Consider the following 14,801-nt stretch of genomic DNA (forward strand, 5'->3'; position numbering starts at 1 on the left):
TCTGTGAGGTGCTGCTGGCACTGCCACTGGCTTCTTGGGCTGAGGCACTGCAAGGCTGGCCTGTGAGATGGTTCTTTTGACCACACCAAGAAACTCTGGAGCCCTCTAAACCTGTTGATGTTTTGTAACAAGCAGACCTCAGCTGTGCTGTAGCACCGGGTGACTTAAGCTAGTTTGTTATTCTGCTGTGAAAAAAAATAAGCCTTTTGAGATATTTTCCTGTGTCCAGAGTACTGAATATTAAGAATTTGGCTTGCTGGAGATTGGATGAACCTTGGGATTTTTTAACACGACCTGTGGCAGGGGTCTCATGTGGAAAGGAAGGAAGGATGCTATAGTCTTGTGGCCGTGGTGGTTTGTGATGAGAGCAGGGATACAGAAACCTTTCAAGTGCTAGAGTGGGAACTCTTGCTTATAGCAGAATGTTAGAGGTGCTAAGTTGAAAGGTGCATTGGGTTGTATTTTTGTTTCACTATAGCAGAACATGTCCTCCTGTTCCTACTTAATCGTTTTCCCTGTTTTATATCACTTCTTGTGTCAGCATGGCTGGAAAAAGGTGAAACCAGCCACTTGTGTATGCAAACATAAGCATATTAAGAACAAGGATTATAAACAGGTATTGTCTACAGCTGTTAAGCCTTCTGTGTGTTAACCTGCCAAAAACCTTTGACTAAATAGTGTCAAATTTTCCAAGTAATCCCAGGTATTATGGTATTCAGGATTGATTTGTTCTATTGCTCGTTGATGTCATTGTCTTTTCTGCATGCTGCTGCATGTATACTCTTTCCTTGCCCTCAGGGCAAGGAGCAAAGGCCACTTTGTGGGGTAATCATGGTTTTGATGAGACTTTGAGGAGCTTATTTCCTTTGTAAAGGCAGACCTAATTCTGAATTTGTCTGTTGAATGATAGAGTGCAGACTGCTGTAAGCTGTAGAAGCTGTTGGACAGGTCTGTCAGTGACAGTAAGAGATCCAGGCAGACTTTTACTGTAGCCTGAGGATATAAATCTCTTCTGACCACATCTTTTGCTGCAGTTAGCTTAAGCCCATGCCTGTAAGTACAGCTAAATCACCATGGAAACTTACTGTTACCACAGCTTGAGTGCAAAATCTGTTGTGCCCATGGAATTCCTCAGAATTTACTTGTCACAGTTGCAAGCGCTTTGAAGGTATGTTTTCCTTCCTCTGGTCCTGGCATCTGTTTTCCTAAGGAATGCTGTAAAGTAAAGCTGCTTGCTTGCAAGACCATAAAACTTGAGTGAATTTGTCTCAAAGCCCAGAGATTGTCCAGCTGTGTTTGACTGCAGTAGCTTGGTGTGATAGTAGTGGAGCAGGTGGAATAATTTGGATGTTTAAGGACTGAGGTGTTGATGTGCAGGGTCTAAAGGCAAATCACAGGTAACATCTGTTCAGCTAAAAAACCTGTCCCTTGGGAGGCAGAGGGCAGGGGAAGAAGTGGTGAAAGGCTCAGTGTTTGGAAAGTGAAGTACTGTGTTCTAACATACTTACTTGCTTTTAGCTACACAGAATTTTTGAGGCGGAGAAGAGGTATAAGGCAAGCATGTTTAGCAGTGTTTTAATGATTATTATTATGGGGAAAGAATAAAGCCTCACATGGTCAGGTATATCAGGTAATGTGAGTGCTCTTGTCTCAGCTGGCTGAGAAGCAGAGGCTGATTTGTGTGCTTGATCAGCCATTTCGAGACCTGACTGACTTGTACCAGCATAAGGCTTCAGAGCACACTGCTTTTAGCTCCTCTCTGATCTCAGGCTGGTGTTGGTGCAGCTTCAGAAACTGTTGGTCAGCTAAGATTAGGTATTTTTGAATGGATAGGAATTAGGAAAGAGATGAAATGATCTAAGAGAAGGAAGATGTGTGTGAGGAGAGGCAACAGCAGGACCTTGCTCTCATCTCTTAAACAGTGCTGAGACCTCAGCTGGAACCAGCTGAAGTGGCAGTGTCATCTCATCACTCAGCATGGACGGAGGCACAGGAATATCCGAAGTGATCCTGGGAGCTGAGGGTGTGAAGCCAAGTAGCACAGCACCTTTTATAAGTTCTGACAGTGAAGTGTGCTTCTTCCTTTGAACTTGACCTTTCATTTCCAGCGTCATATTACAACCGTCAGAAAGCTGGAGGGTGGATGAACATGCCATCTTCCCATTTCATTCATCAGTTCTGTGGGATTTCCAGCCCGCTAGCTTTGGTATGCTGAACTCAGTTTGTTTACCAGACAGGATTTCAGCACCGTCCTTGGGTGGCATCAAGAGAACTTCTTGTTTAGACTAGTTCAGTGTAAGTTCTGTTTACTTTCACAAGCAATTTCTCTGTGATATTTTCATTTTTATAAGCATTTACCATTGCCTTGAACTTTTTTAAGACAAGTTTGCAGTGTATATTTCACCAGAGTTGCAAACAGAGCAAGCAGCTCTCCAAACTTTCTGGGAAGCTGTCTAGCTCTGGTAGCAGAGATATGTCAAGTTAATTTATATTCTGAAAAGCAGTACAGATGAACTGGTGTTGAGCTTTATGCTGCAGTGGACAGACAGTTCAGTATCTGAACTAGCACATTTCCCATCTCTGTGCTGTGTACCAGATATAGGTGATGCCTTTTGTGTTATGGGAAGTTGTGATTCTCTTTCTGACCAGCAGCCTTGAGGTCTCGTAGCTACCCTTCAGCATAAAGGCAGAAAAACAGGGGGAAGCAAAATGTTTCTCTGGTTTTTGTGCAAGTTTCCAGAGCATACTATGCTGAGTCCTCAGACATATGGTGGGCAGCATGGGCAACTGAAGAAAACTCATTTTGTTTCTTCTTGTATTGCCTATTAGGTAAAATGTCCATTTCATAGGTAAAGAAGTGTTCTTTTTATTTCTGGAGGGCAAATGTTTTAAGATTTCCTGAGATTGGAGTGAGGAAAATCAGAAGTTTTTTTAGTTTGAAATACAAGTATTGAAAGAAGTATTATGATAAGAAGTAAAGCGACATTGTGAGAGAAATAAGCAAAAAATGAGAAAAGAATTTTCAGGAATTCATTACTTAATTCATGTTCTGTCTATGGCATTTCCACTAAAACATATTAAAATATCTGTCTGGTTTTGTTTTGCTGCCTTCTGTGACAGGCTGTCTGAAAGAGGACATTTTAGGATCTTCATGTGTCATAAATTTTAGTGGCTTATGCTTTAATTCAGGTAGAAACCAGGAACTCTTCACCTAAAAAAGAGCAAGAGCTGTTGAAAATGGGAAGTTTTTGTGATTGAACTGAAACTGAACATATTGATCACAGGTTTAAGGGCATGAATTTTCTTGGATTAACAGCATGAACATATTAGTTTCTTCTCTGAACACCAAGACACAGGTAGGATTTTAGGCTGTAGGAATGTTTCTGTCCCTTAATCTACATTCTGTTTCATGTGCACTTCAGACTCATCTGTTCTGACACAATTTGGGAAGCCTCCCAGCACTATTTCCACTGATGTACTCTAAATTTGCCTTGCTGCTGGAGAGTTTTGGATGCTGTATGAAAGCAACAGCTGTTACTTCCTTCTTAAAAAAAAAACCAAACAAAAACCAACAAACCCAAACTAAAAAACCCTACCGCACAACAAAACAAAGCACAAAACCACACGCACTTGAAGTGTTTCTCATTCCTTCTAACTATAGATCAGGTTCCAAGAACTAAAGAACTAACATTAAACTTTTGCATGTTTTGAGAGCATGGATTTACTTTTACCACATCACTAAAAAGTTTCCAGGCTACTAGTTATTCTCTCTAATAAAATTAGAGACAAAAAAATAGGTATTAAATGTTTTGGTTTGATTGCTTGGTTTTTAAAAATGAAACTTAAGTAAAATATTTAGAGTATTTTCCTCTACCCAAAACCTCTAGTTACAGAAAAATTATTGAGTTTTTACTTTGGAGGAATACAGGATTGTAAATGAAAACTGTAAAATGTCTATCTCAAGATGACCTGATTAGGAAATCCAGTATACCATGTGAGACATTGCATAACTTTACCTTCTTTAATTACAAATCCAGTCTGATTCTTTCTGAAGTAGCAGCTATACCTGCATATGTAAGAGAAAGCACATGTGAGAGAGAGTTTTTCCCTACTCCTGGAAAGCTTAAGGTTTACCCTAGATATTGGCACAGCATCATTGGAAATTTTGCTGCACACTACTGTCCCGTGTGAACAAGTGTTCCTCTTGGAACATGTTTTTTAAGGTCTCAAATGTACCAACCGTTATTTAAAGGATATTTTATTAACTCTCCACTGAAACAGTTTGTTCCCTGCTTTTTCTTCACTAAGTGGTTATTGCTTCACTAAGAATTTATGTGTCTCTTAAAGAAAGAAGATGCTGCTGTTTAGTACTGCAGCCCCGTGGGACAGTCATCCAGGAGTAGTTGAGCTTCAGGCAGAATAGCTGAGGCAGCAGCACTGTTCCACAGCAGCTCCCATGGTTTGTGGTTCCTCCTCACACATTTCATATAAAACACTTCAGAAAGTAACGAGCTTATCGTGTGTGCCCTGTTCAGTAGTGCTTCCACAGGCTATGGAGCTTGCAGTCTGCAGGACCACACCTGAACATGAGAGCACTTACGTAGAGGAGGAGGAGGTTTAAAACTGGCTGCCCTCCTCTCATTCAGAGAGGAAAAAGTTGGCTTGATGGCTACAACATTACCACTTCAATTAGGCAATTGATTAGTACAGGATTGTTTCACTTGGTTTTAGAGGAGAACATTTTGTTTCCTCACTGCCTCATTGCTAAGTTGAAAAGTTTTACATCTGATCACTGTTCTGATGTTGTGGTTTGCCTTTTTTGAGAAAGGAAATGCCCTCTTGATCACATAATGTTTGTATAGAGCACATTGCACTTGAGACTTTCAAGCTTTGGTAAATGTATCCATGTAATTTTCTAGTGAGGAGAGGTGATACCACCTGCAGTTTCCTATAGGGAAAATGTAGATACATACTTCCTGTATCAAATGCAAGAAATCACCCAAGGCATCCCCAGACCTTAGAGCTGAGGTGGGTGATGCAAGCTCCAGGTAATGTCTTACCCTGTGGGACAGTTGCCTTCAGTGGTATTTGAACGACAGAAATGTGTCTGATAAAACAGGGAGGGAGAGTGAGCTGCCTGCTCTTGGAATTGCTCTCAGCTGAGGCAGGGCAGAGCAGTCTCTAGAATGTGTTGATCTATTATTGAGGTTTTATTAAAAATCTGTATTCTGGGAACTCGCTCCAGCCCCTTCAGTTCTGTTCAGCTGAAAGTTAACAAAACGGTGTTCCCAGGGCTGTGCTCATCTTTTTTGTTGTTACTGGTGCTGATCAAGAAGTCTTGGCATGGTCAAAGGTATTTGCAGGACATTAAAACAGGGAAAGTGGAAAAACAAATTAAAACTTTGCAGTATCCTTTAAAAACTATGTTAAATAGATGAGGGAAAAAAAAACTTAAAAGCATAGGTTGTTTAATACATAAATATGGAAAATCTGATTGCACCAGTTGTTACAGATGAGATAAAAATAAATTCTAAGATACCTAAGTATTAATTAAATGGCCGAAGGCCAAAAGCCGCTTTCTGCTCTCAACCTATTTGAATACCAGTTGGAGTAAGAGGATGAGGATTTGGCTCTGCATCTACCAGTCCCTACCAAACAAGGCTCCTTGCAGAATTCAGTAGCAGAAGTGATGGAAATCCAGACACAGTGACAGTGGCAGGAAGCTGTCTTTCTTTCAGCCTCCTCAACACAAGGCCAAAGGATTCTGTGTTCTTCCTCAAGGTATAACTTTCACTTTCCCATATCCTGAAGTTCTCTTACTGGTACTTGCTGCTGACTTTTCCTTCCTACTTGGCCAAGTTCTCCATGACGTTCAGCGCTGTGGGAAGGATGGGGTGGTTATGAGTGTGAGGATGAGATCCGCAGCTGTACGCTGCTTTCCCATACATTCGCTGATCTCTCCTCGCACTGGTTGCACTCTCCAGTCTGGTACTGGCATGTCAAATGGCCCTGACAGCCTACTATGGTGAGTGTCTGGCTTCTTCTACCTGCTGGTAAAGTGGATGGGGGGGCTTAGACACCTGTATTTTGGTAGTAAGTTGTTTCTCTGAATGAATTAGAGTGTGACTTAAGCTATGGGGGTACAGCCTGCAGCATTAGAGGGTGCTATGTATAAACCGTGATTGCAAATGAGGTTCTATTACTGTGCCTCAACAGCAGAGCCATGTGATCCTGAGTTCAGACAGGGGATTCTGTGGTGCTGGTGCATAGCTTGTGACAGGAATGTCTCAAGCCTGTTTTTCAAGGTTTTACAGTAGGTAGCATTTTGACATTAAAAAATGCCCAAGGAAGGGATGTAGTCATGTATATATAATTTTAGGTGGTAGGAAAAATAACAGTCAGTTTTTTTGTGTTTGTCCTTAAAAGTATAAATTTCACATTTAATTAGTACCTTTTACAAATTTCTTCCATTCCAGAATTTTCAGGTAGCTATTAAACTGTTGCCCTTTTGTCTTTAGTTGTCTCTGTGGATGGGTTTGAGCCCTTATCTTCCAGCTCTGCTATCGTTTGACTGGCGTTTTGTGCTCAGTTTCCCTCTTGTGATAAATGTGTTTGGGAAGGATGCCGGGAGCCTATGGAAAGCATCCTGAGGCTTAAGCAGTTATTGTGCCAGGAGTTGTCCAGCTCCTAACTCATCCTGAATCACTGTTCTGGTGTGTTTTTTATTCTCTCTTCTAAGTAGCTGACCAGAATATTCATCTGTTTTAGTACTTGGAGCTCTCTGACAGAGCTCATTTTACCAAGGAGCTGTGCATTGATATGCTGTATGTTGTATTTCCTTCCCTATGTACATTTTTGTGTGCTCTCAAATTGTTTTTCATTTGTGAAAATGAAATGTATTTTTCATTTTCATTAGGTCTGTGATTGTGCATCCCTTTTAGGAGAGTCGTTCATAATAGCAGCAGCTGAAGCTGGTATTGAAAGAAGCTGGTTCAAAGACCTGTTATTTTTTAATTGGCTGCAACATTAACTAATGAAGAATGAAGTGTTTGACCATTTATCTGTGCCCTTTCAGTATTTATTTGATACCAGCTCCTGTTTTTTGCTGCAGATCCAGAGAATGAGCTTGCATTACCTGTTTTAGTGACATCTCAGCTACTCCATGGATAGGTTGCTGTGCTCTGCTCTGGATTCTGCTTTCTTGGGAGCTGCAGGAAGGCTGTAGGAGAGCTGTCAGCCGTGCTTGCCTCAGTCTCTCACTTTGTGTGCTGAGTCCAGCTCATTCAGCAGGGCTGGAGGTTACAACAGAGGATAATTGGGAGGATGATTGTTAGGAGAGTTTTTTCTCAGGCTTTCCAATGTGGTTGTACAAAGGTCTGTACTGTAACCCCCTCCATCAGTTGTAGTGCTCAGCTCCTTGTAGTGGGCCTCTGACTCACTGCCCCAGCTTCTATTTTGACATTTGATTCCAGCTCTGATTTTCTTTTCTCCTTTTCTGGCGTAATTTTTTTGTAGTGAGTTCTCATAATGTCTTGCTCTTTTGATACCAGTGAAAGATACCTTAATGCAATTTTCACATTTTCAAGAACAAAGTGCATTTAATGTAGAATTCACAAGCAGTACTATGCAACCTGTAATTACCTTGAGCTCCTCTATATATCTGTATAGCTCTCTGTGTGTCCCATCATTAGAATTGCTTTACTGATCCAGATTTCCCCTCTCTAAGCTTCCTGGAGTTCATTTCCAGGGTGTGACCACTGTCTGGTGGAAGGATGTTGCTCTCAGATTAGCTTGTTAACCCCTACCCTTTTGACATTTCATGTCTTATTCTGTGGAGTTGGTTAGATTTATTCCTGTAGGGGTTTTTTGGTTGTGTTTGGTTTTTTTTTCCCTGGATTTACTGTGTCTTATTTGATTTCTAAATATTAATTAGTTTCATGTTTATGACCATGGAGAGCTTTTATGACACCAGCTACTAAAACTGTTTTACCCACAAGGTACAGTACTCAGATTTGTACCTGCCCTAGCATGGCAAGACTGTCTGGCCAGACAGACTGACTGGTTAAGTGCCTGCAGACCTACTCCTATCCTTTTTGCCATGGCTTACTCCAAATCAGTGACTAGATGAGGTTGTTTGGTCTCCCTGAGGTTCAGCTTCCCTGGTAAGCATCTATAAAGATAGCCCAGTTCTGCATATACTTTTAGATTTTGTTTTTTCCTCCCTGCATTTGGTGCTTTGTTCAATTATTTGTTGTTTGACATCAGTGTTTTATGGTGCATACAAATAAAAACTGTGTGTGTCCTAAAGTTTTTACATTCTGAAGACTCATGATAAACAGAGAAATCCACATGCTGGGGACTTTGGGTTTGGGATTCTTTAGTTGCTATTTAGATAGCTTTGTATCATTTTGCTCTTACCTCGTACATAGTTCTTTTTCTGCATTGGAAAGACGTGTCAGTGAAGCATAATTCTTGTTTTAGATTTGCTGTACTGATTAATTGCCCCTAAGAATGTGTTATGATCTCAGCAGTGAAATAAGTTTCATTGTTCTTCCTCTGTCTCTATCAAACATAGTTTGGAGCCTCCCTGTGCTGAGGGACACTTGCCAGCCTGACAGCTGGACACACTTGATAGTCACCCTCAGTCTGGTTAATAGGGCTTGTTTTCCAGATTAGGAAATTAGTTTTATCAAGAGCCCTACTTCCAAATGGGGCAATACATTTAAGCTTCAGGAAAGGACTGTCTTCTCCTGTTTCACTTAGTGAGCATGTGCAGAAGAAAAAGGGAAGCAGTCTGAAAGTAGCTGAAATCTGATGTGATCCTTCCTAACTTCTAGTAGAATCACTCGTGTTATCAGTGTAGAAAGCACTTAATCTGTGTAGGCTGTCTCTGACCTCCTGGCATGGGCTACTGGGTGCAGAGACACCTCAGATGAGCAGTGCTGCCAAAAACACGACTGTGTCTTGCTGGTTTTCTGAACAGCTCCTGTTAATCTTTTGGCTTCTTGTTCTTAAAAGGCCGGAAGGGGAAACAGTGAAGCACAAGACTCTCTTTTAAGTTCTTTTTTTAAGTCCTCTGAGTTGTTTGAAACCATTCCTATTGAGGTGAGTGGCAAAACTTTTCTTTTGTCAGTTCTGGATTAGGCCTGAACCCTGCACCCATTTTGACAGGAGAAATCTGAGAGCATATTATTGCTCTTCCTAAATGTTAAGTTTTGAAAGGGGATGAGCTGGGGGGAGGGTTGTGTATTGCTTGCCATAAACTGATTTTTTTCTGCAGGAAGTTGCTGTTCTTCAAGGCCAAAGATAAATACTAAAATGTTAGAAATTTCCTAGGCCTTGCCTTTCAGTTATCTAATCTTGTTCTTTTCAGCCTTCTTAAGAACTCTGCTATGTGCAGTGTTGTTTTAAATTGTCAGTTTGTTCAGTAACCTTTTTTGCACTGACTTTCAATATGATAAAAGGGGTCAGTGTTGAAACCAGTAGCACATCATTTTACACTTGATCTAAGAAGATAATTCATTTTTTTGTAGTGTTATCTGCCCATGGAATGCCATGCCACACAACACCACACTGAAAAGGGACTCAGCTGGGTGGAAAACAGTCTGCATAGTTCCATCGTGGACAATTTTAGTATTTATTCTGGATAGGATGTGCATAATTAAACCTCATAATGTTTCAGGGTAGTAGCTTTTCCCGTAGGATCCAATATATGATACTAAAAATAGATTTAACACTCTCTTTTCATTATGGGAGAAGCAGTTTCACTTTTATCTTGATAAATTACATGCCCAGTAATCTGATCAGAGTAGATCTTCTGTTAAAAATCTGCAGAGAGACTGGGGAGCAGAAGTAGCTGTTCATCTCCTCCCTTTTATTTCATTTGTGTCACTTTGCAGTCAGGTCAGTTCGTTTTCTGCAGCTGCATTCCTCTGCAAGTAACAAGTCCTTTGGCTGTAAAATCAGCATAGAGGAGGAGAAAAGCAGTGATGTCTACATCATTTCATAAAGTCATCTTGATCTTATCTCTGGCCCTTTCCGCCCAAACCCACCAAACTGTGCTGAGTGCCTATAAATAGCCCAGCTGCTCTCGTGCAGGGATGGGCAGTGCTGAACCAGAGGCGTGTTTGCTGTGAGCAGAACGAGCACTCCTGCTCTGGCCTTTCATGTCTGAGCTGGGTAACTGTGAGGTTTTCTATAGACAGAGCCTGGCAATGACAGAAACTGCTGCATAGAGCAGGGCAAGGTGACCTCTGCAAGTGTTGCCTTTTGGTAAAAAAAAAAAAAGGGTTTAAAAGAGGAATGGAGGAATTCATGTCTTGTGCAGAGGTGAGTGAGCCCAACTGAGGTGAGGGAGCAGGCGGGAGCGCTGGGAGCTGAGGGAAAGCAGAGGCATTGTTTTGCTAAGAGTTACTGTGCTGGTGGGCTGGGCAAGAGCTTGGCTAAGGTGATGCTGCCTGAGCCTGGGGTGTATAAAGGCTCAGGCTGACCCCAGTTTAACCATAGCTGCAAATAAGCATAGCTCTGAAATCTCCTCCTGCAAGTTGCTGTTTTTTGTTCAGCTTCCTGGATATCTCGATATCTTTGGGATTTTCATCCCAGGAGTCTTCCCCAGGGTTTTTAGTTCCTCTCTGATTTTGGTTCAGGCTTTGCAGAGTTCAGTAGGTGCTTTCTCTGTCTCATTTTTTGTTTATATGTGTTGTTTCCCAGGGAATGCAAAAATCACTCCATATTTCTGTCTTGAGCTGGAAAATCTACTGCCACTTTCCCATTTTCTTCCCTGTAAAAAAATGAGCTGCAGAAATGTATGATTTCTTTAGCGTGATAATTTGGATGCTGGTACTTTACATTTCTCTTACATACTCAGGTGCCAGAGGTTAAAATAACTTGTGAAAGAAATATATGTTTTAGTGGGTTTCCACAGAGTTGGCAAGTGCTGTTTGTTCCACTTGACGGATGAGGGATGGAGACACACAGAGTGACAATTGCTTTATTGGGAACTCATAAAAAGTCCATGGCAGAATGCATGAATGCACCTTTCCTGGTTCCAGGTGAGTGCCTTCAGCTCTGGCCTTGCCTGCAGGGTTGTTTCAGCGAGGGATGTTGTTTGGTCAGTCCTTGCACTCCATTTTCTCTTACGCTGACGCTTCAGCTAAGATAATGTCTGAGTTTTGGATTATTTATGTAACACCAGCTCTAAGGTGGTTTAACATTTTGTTTCTGGGTATTGCTATGGTGTGTTTAACTTCTGGACCCTAAAGCCACTCCCAGATGCTTTATGGTTTCTTAGAGTGTATTCCTATTGCTGTGTTCTGTGAAAACGAGTGCCAGGATGCCTTTCAGTGACTGCTTCAGAGCCGTGGGGAGCTGGTGTGGCAAACAGCCATTTTCTTATAGGAGCTTAATACTCAATTGCTGCTTTTTTGTTTTCTCTTTCTGCTGGCAGTTCTGTGGAGTTTGGCAGTTCCCAGTTGAAGCAGGCACACTAAGTTGGTGTTTGCCTGAGCACTGGCAGGTATTTCTTCCAGTGTGCAGGTGGCTTTGTGAAACAGACCACTGGGAAGCATTGAGGCTTGGGGTTTGCTAACCTTGAAGCTGGCCAGGGCCCAGCATCCAAGCTAGATTATGTTCTTCCAGGAAACAGAGGAGATCTCCCACTTTTCTGTTTCCCAACACAGTGGAGGAAGATTGTAGTGGCTTCTATATCCAACAGCTCTCTTTAGGGTCTGGTGGAATGTGGAGCCTGCTCTTTCCCAGCTGATTTGTGAGTAGAGGCTTCACCATGGTGGTCCAGACCCTGTGATCTCTTAGGCCATTTTGAGGATAGCTCAGTCTAGCAAAAGAGAAGCGTATATTGTCAGACGGATGTTTCTCCTTATAGTCAGCATTTTTTTCGAAGTGGTTTTTGAGGAAGCTCTGAGCTTGGCAAGGGCCAGTGTATGTGGAACGTATCAAAATCCACAGCTGTTCCAAAAATTAAAGACACACATTAGAAATATATATAGCATTTTAAAAGCAAGTTTAATGCCCTGGAAAGGAGTTCTAAAATGAACTAAACCCTGTGGATTAGTAAGAGTATTTGTTTTGTGTGCTGTAGTAGCCTGGCAGTGTCCATTTGGTGCTGTTTGTGAATTGATACTTAGCAGTGATCTGGCTGTTACAAACCTGAATTCCACCTCTAGTATCTTAAAGCTGTGTCATTTTCCTGATTCAAGATACAGAATAACCTGTCTTACAAGATTGTCAGACCATTTGTGTCCTGTTTTAACTGAGTGTTTATTGTGTTGGGCACTCTGCGACTCTTTCGGGGAGAGAAGGAGGTTTCTTGTGGTACCAAGCCATGACATAGCACTGCTTGTAGCTCCTAGGCAGTATTTACAAACAGGAATTTGAGGTTGGACATTCAGCCCTGACTTTTCTGCTTTTTGTCTTTCTGAACTGCAGTTTTTGAGATTATTTTCATGTAGCTGTTGGTATTCAAACCTGAATGAAGTGCATGTGGATTAAATCCATACTCCCACATATGCACAATATGTGAACGAGCATATGAGCCTGTGTATGCTGGTATGTCAGTCTAGTTATAAAGCAGTTAAAGAAAAAAAGTCAGTGTGCATAGACAGTTTTGGCACTGCAGCCCTGGGAAATGGCAGCTGGCCAGAGAGTACCGAGGCAGGGCCAAGATATCTGAAGAATACCAAATGCTGATGTTGGATATAGCCCCTTCTTTGCTCTGGTTTCACTCTTCACCCCCTTGCAGCTTGCCACCGCTGTGCCAGGTAGATGCTGATTCACAAGGCACAGCTGGAGGTAGAGACATATATCTTGGGTGTGTATGTGCTGGTAATCAGATGCCAATTAAATGAAAGGTGCAATTACCTGTGACTGAAATCCGACCTTGGTGAGTTTAACTGTTAGACTCCCCGACTCGCTGTTAGATTTGAAATGCTCATTCAGTTTTAAGTTATTTATCTTCTTGGTTATCGTGATAGCACTGGAGACAAGGGTTAAACCGCACCGCAGTGTGGGTTGTGTGTTCATGAGTTTTATCTTGTGAAGGCTGCTCAGTTTTGCTGAATTAATCTGTGAAATGCTTCCAGCAGAGGGCACTGAGGTTATTCGTCTCCCGCTCCAGTTGTTCCGCTATGGTGTGTGCTGGGGGAGTGGAAAACGTGCCTGTCAGTAGAACCTGTGCCTCACCCCTCTCCTCTGATGCTTTTGTAGACTGTCATAAAAGAGGGGATGCTGATGAAACAGACCAGCTCCTTCCAGCGCTGGAAGAGACGATACTTTAAGCTTCGAGGACGAACTCTCTACTATGCAAAAACTGCTAAGGTAAGGTCCTGACAGTTCCCGTGAAGCCAAGGAAGGAAGAAGAGGCAGATGGGTGTCAGTGGGAAGGCAGCCCTCAGCAGAGAAAAGAACTCTTTAGGCACTGGTCTTCAGGCTTTGTAGCCAGTAGAAGATCCTTGTGTTTTGCCTCACATTTGGAAATCCATGGTTTTGAAGTGAAGCATTGTGTGGACCCATAATACTGATTTTTTCCACATTTTTTCTCCCTTTGGTGCATGTTAGTAAGGAATAGACTCTGAACCAATAGAAAGAAGAGAATATGAATGAAAAGAGAGTGCAGTAGACAAGCAAGGCTAGAATTTATTAAATTAGAGCTGCTATGCATCTGGTTTAGAATGCTGATAGTCAACTAGATATAAAACTGTCTCACAAGGAAAAAACCTACAGTTATTTGGTGTTCTTTTAAAATAATCCTTCAATAAAAATAAAGTCATTGTTTTCACTGTCTGAAGACAGGCCAGAGTGATCCCCAGTGGGATGGAACTAGATTTCCAGGTTCTTGATGTTGTTGGTGCTGTGTCTTTCCTTCAAATCTTAAAAGGCTGTGATATGGAGCATGCCCGGCAGACTCCTTTTGAGTCTGCTGCTTATACACTGGATTCAAGAATTTATTGAGATTTTGAACTTTTTCTCTCCAGTCCATTATTTTTGATGAGGTGGATCTGACAGATGCCAGCGTGGCAGAATCCAGCACAAAGAATGTCAACAACAGCTTCACGGTAGGACTTTTTACGTTATTTTCTGGTCTTGCATCTTTTCCCCACATCCCATCTCTTTTGGAAAGTTGAAAAACACATAAACAATCTTCACAGCATCTTTAACAGAAAAAAAAAATTATTAAACTTACTTTTCTTTACAATATGATAACTCATATTTGTGCACATGAGAAATTCCCTCAGGGAAATACCTCAGGTTACTATGTATTGTGCTAAGACTTGGCATTCAGGGATTTTCTTCCCTATAAGCTAAGAGGGTTTGATACAACCTGTTTGTACAGTGGGACAGAAAAATTTGTTCTGCTGAGAGTTAGAGGTGATGTGCATGTTTATGCTGGAGATCTTACTGAAGGAATTTAGTTTTTCCCATAGGCATTAAAATATGTAAACTTCTTTCTCTGACTTTATTTGTGTGTATCTGTGTGTGTGTTTATCTATGCATGCTATATATAGTGGGAAAGCAAAAGGAGGAGCAGAAAGAAATAGCACAGAAATAACTGTGGGATTGGTTCAGGCTCATTAGATGTGGAACGTGTGCTAAGTAGTTGCAGTCTGGAAACGTAGTGTCCCTGCTTCATTTTCTCTAGGCTGAGAAACTAGGAGGAAAATTGATTTCTAAGGTGCAGGTGTTCTTCAAGCTCCAATTTGGAGGAGCACCTGGTGTGCAGAAAAAAAAGCCATTAAGGTCAGCCCTGCAGGGTGAATGTCGAGCTGGTGAACAGCAACAGACCTCCA

General features: G+C 41.7%; 1 protein-coding gene across 2 annotated transcripts in view; it reads left to right on the forward strand.

Annotated features, from left to right (window-relative positions):
• The window catches only part of DGKD (diacylglycerol kinase delta), a 55,380-nt gene that overhangs the window by 2,165 nt on the left and 38,414 nt on the right, over positions 1-14,801 (forward strand). For both annotated transcript variants that reach the window (XM_088170682.1, XM_088170683.1), the window contains 2 exons: positions 13,222-13,332; positions 13,989-14,069. In XM_088170682.1, coding sequence (XP_088026808.1) covers positions 13,222-13,332; positions 13,989-14,069 — 192 coding nt within the window. The remainder of the gene's footprint in view (positions 1-13,221; positions 13,333-13,988; positions 14,070-14,801) is intronic.

This window comes from Sturnus vulgaris, chromosome 10 (genome assembly GCF_052056855.1).
Source record: "Sturnus vulgaris isolate bStuVul1 chromosome 10, bStuVul1.hap1, whole genome shotgun sequence".
In the NCBI taxonomy this organism is placed as follows: Eukaryota; Metazoa; Chordata; class Aves; order Passeriformes; family Sturnidae; genus Sturnus; species Sturnus vulgaris.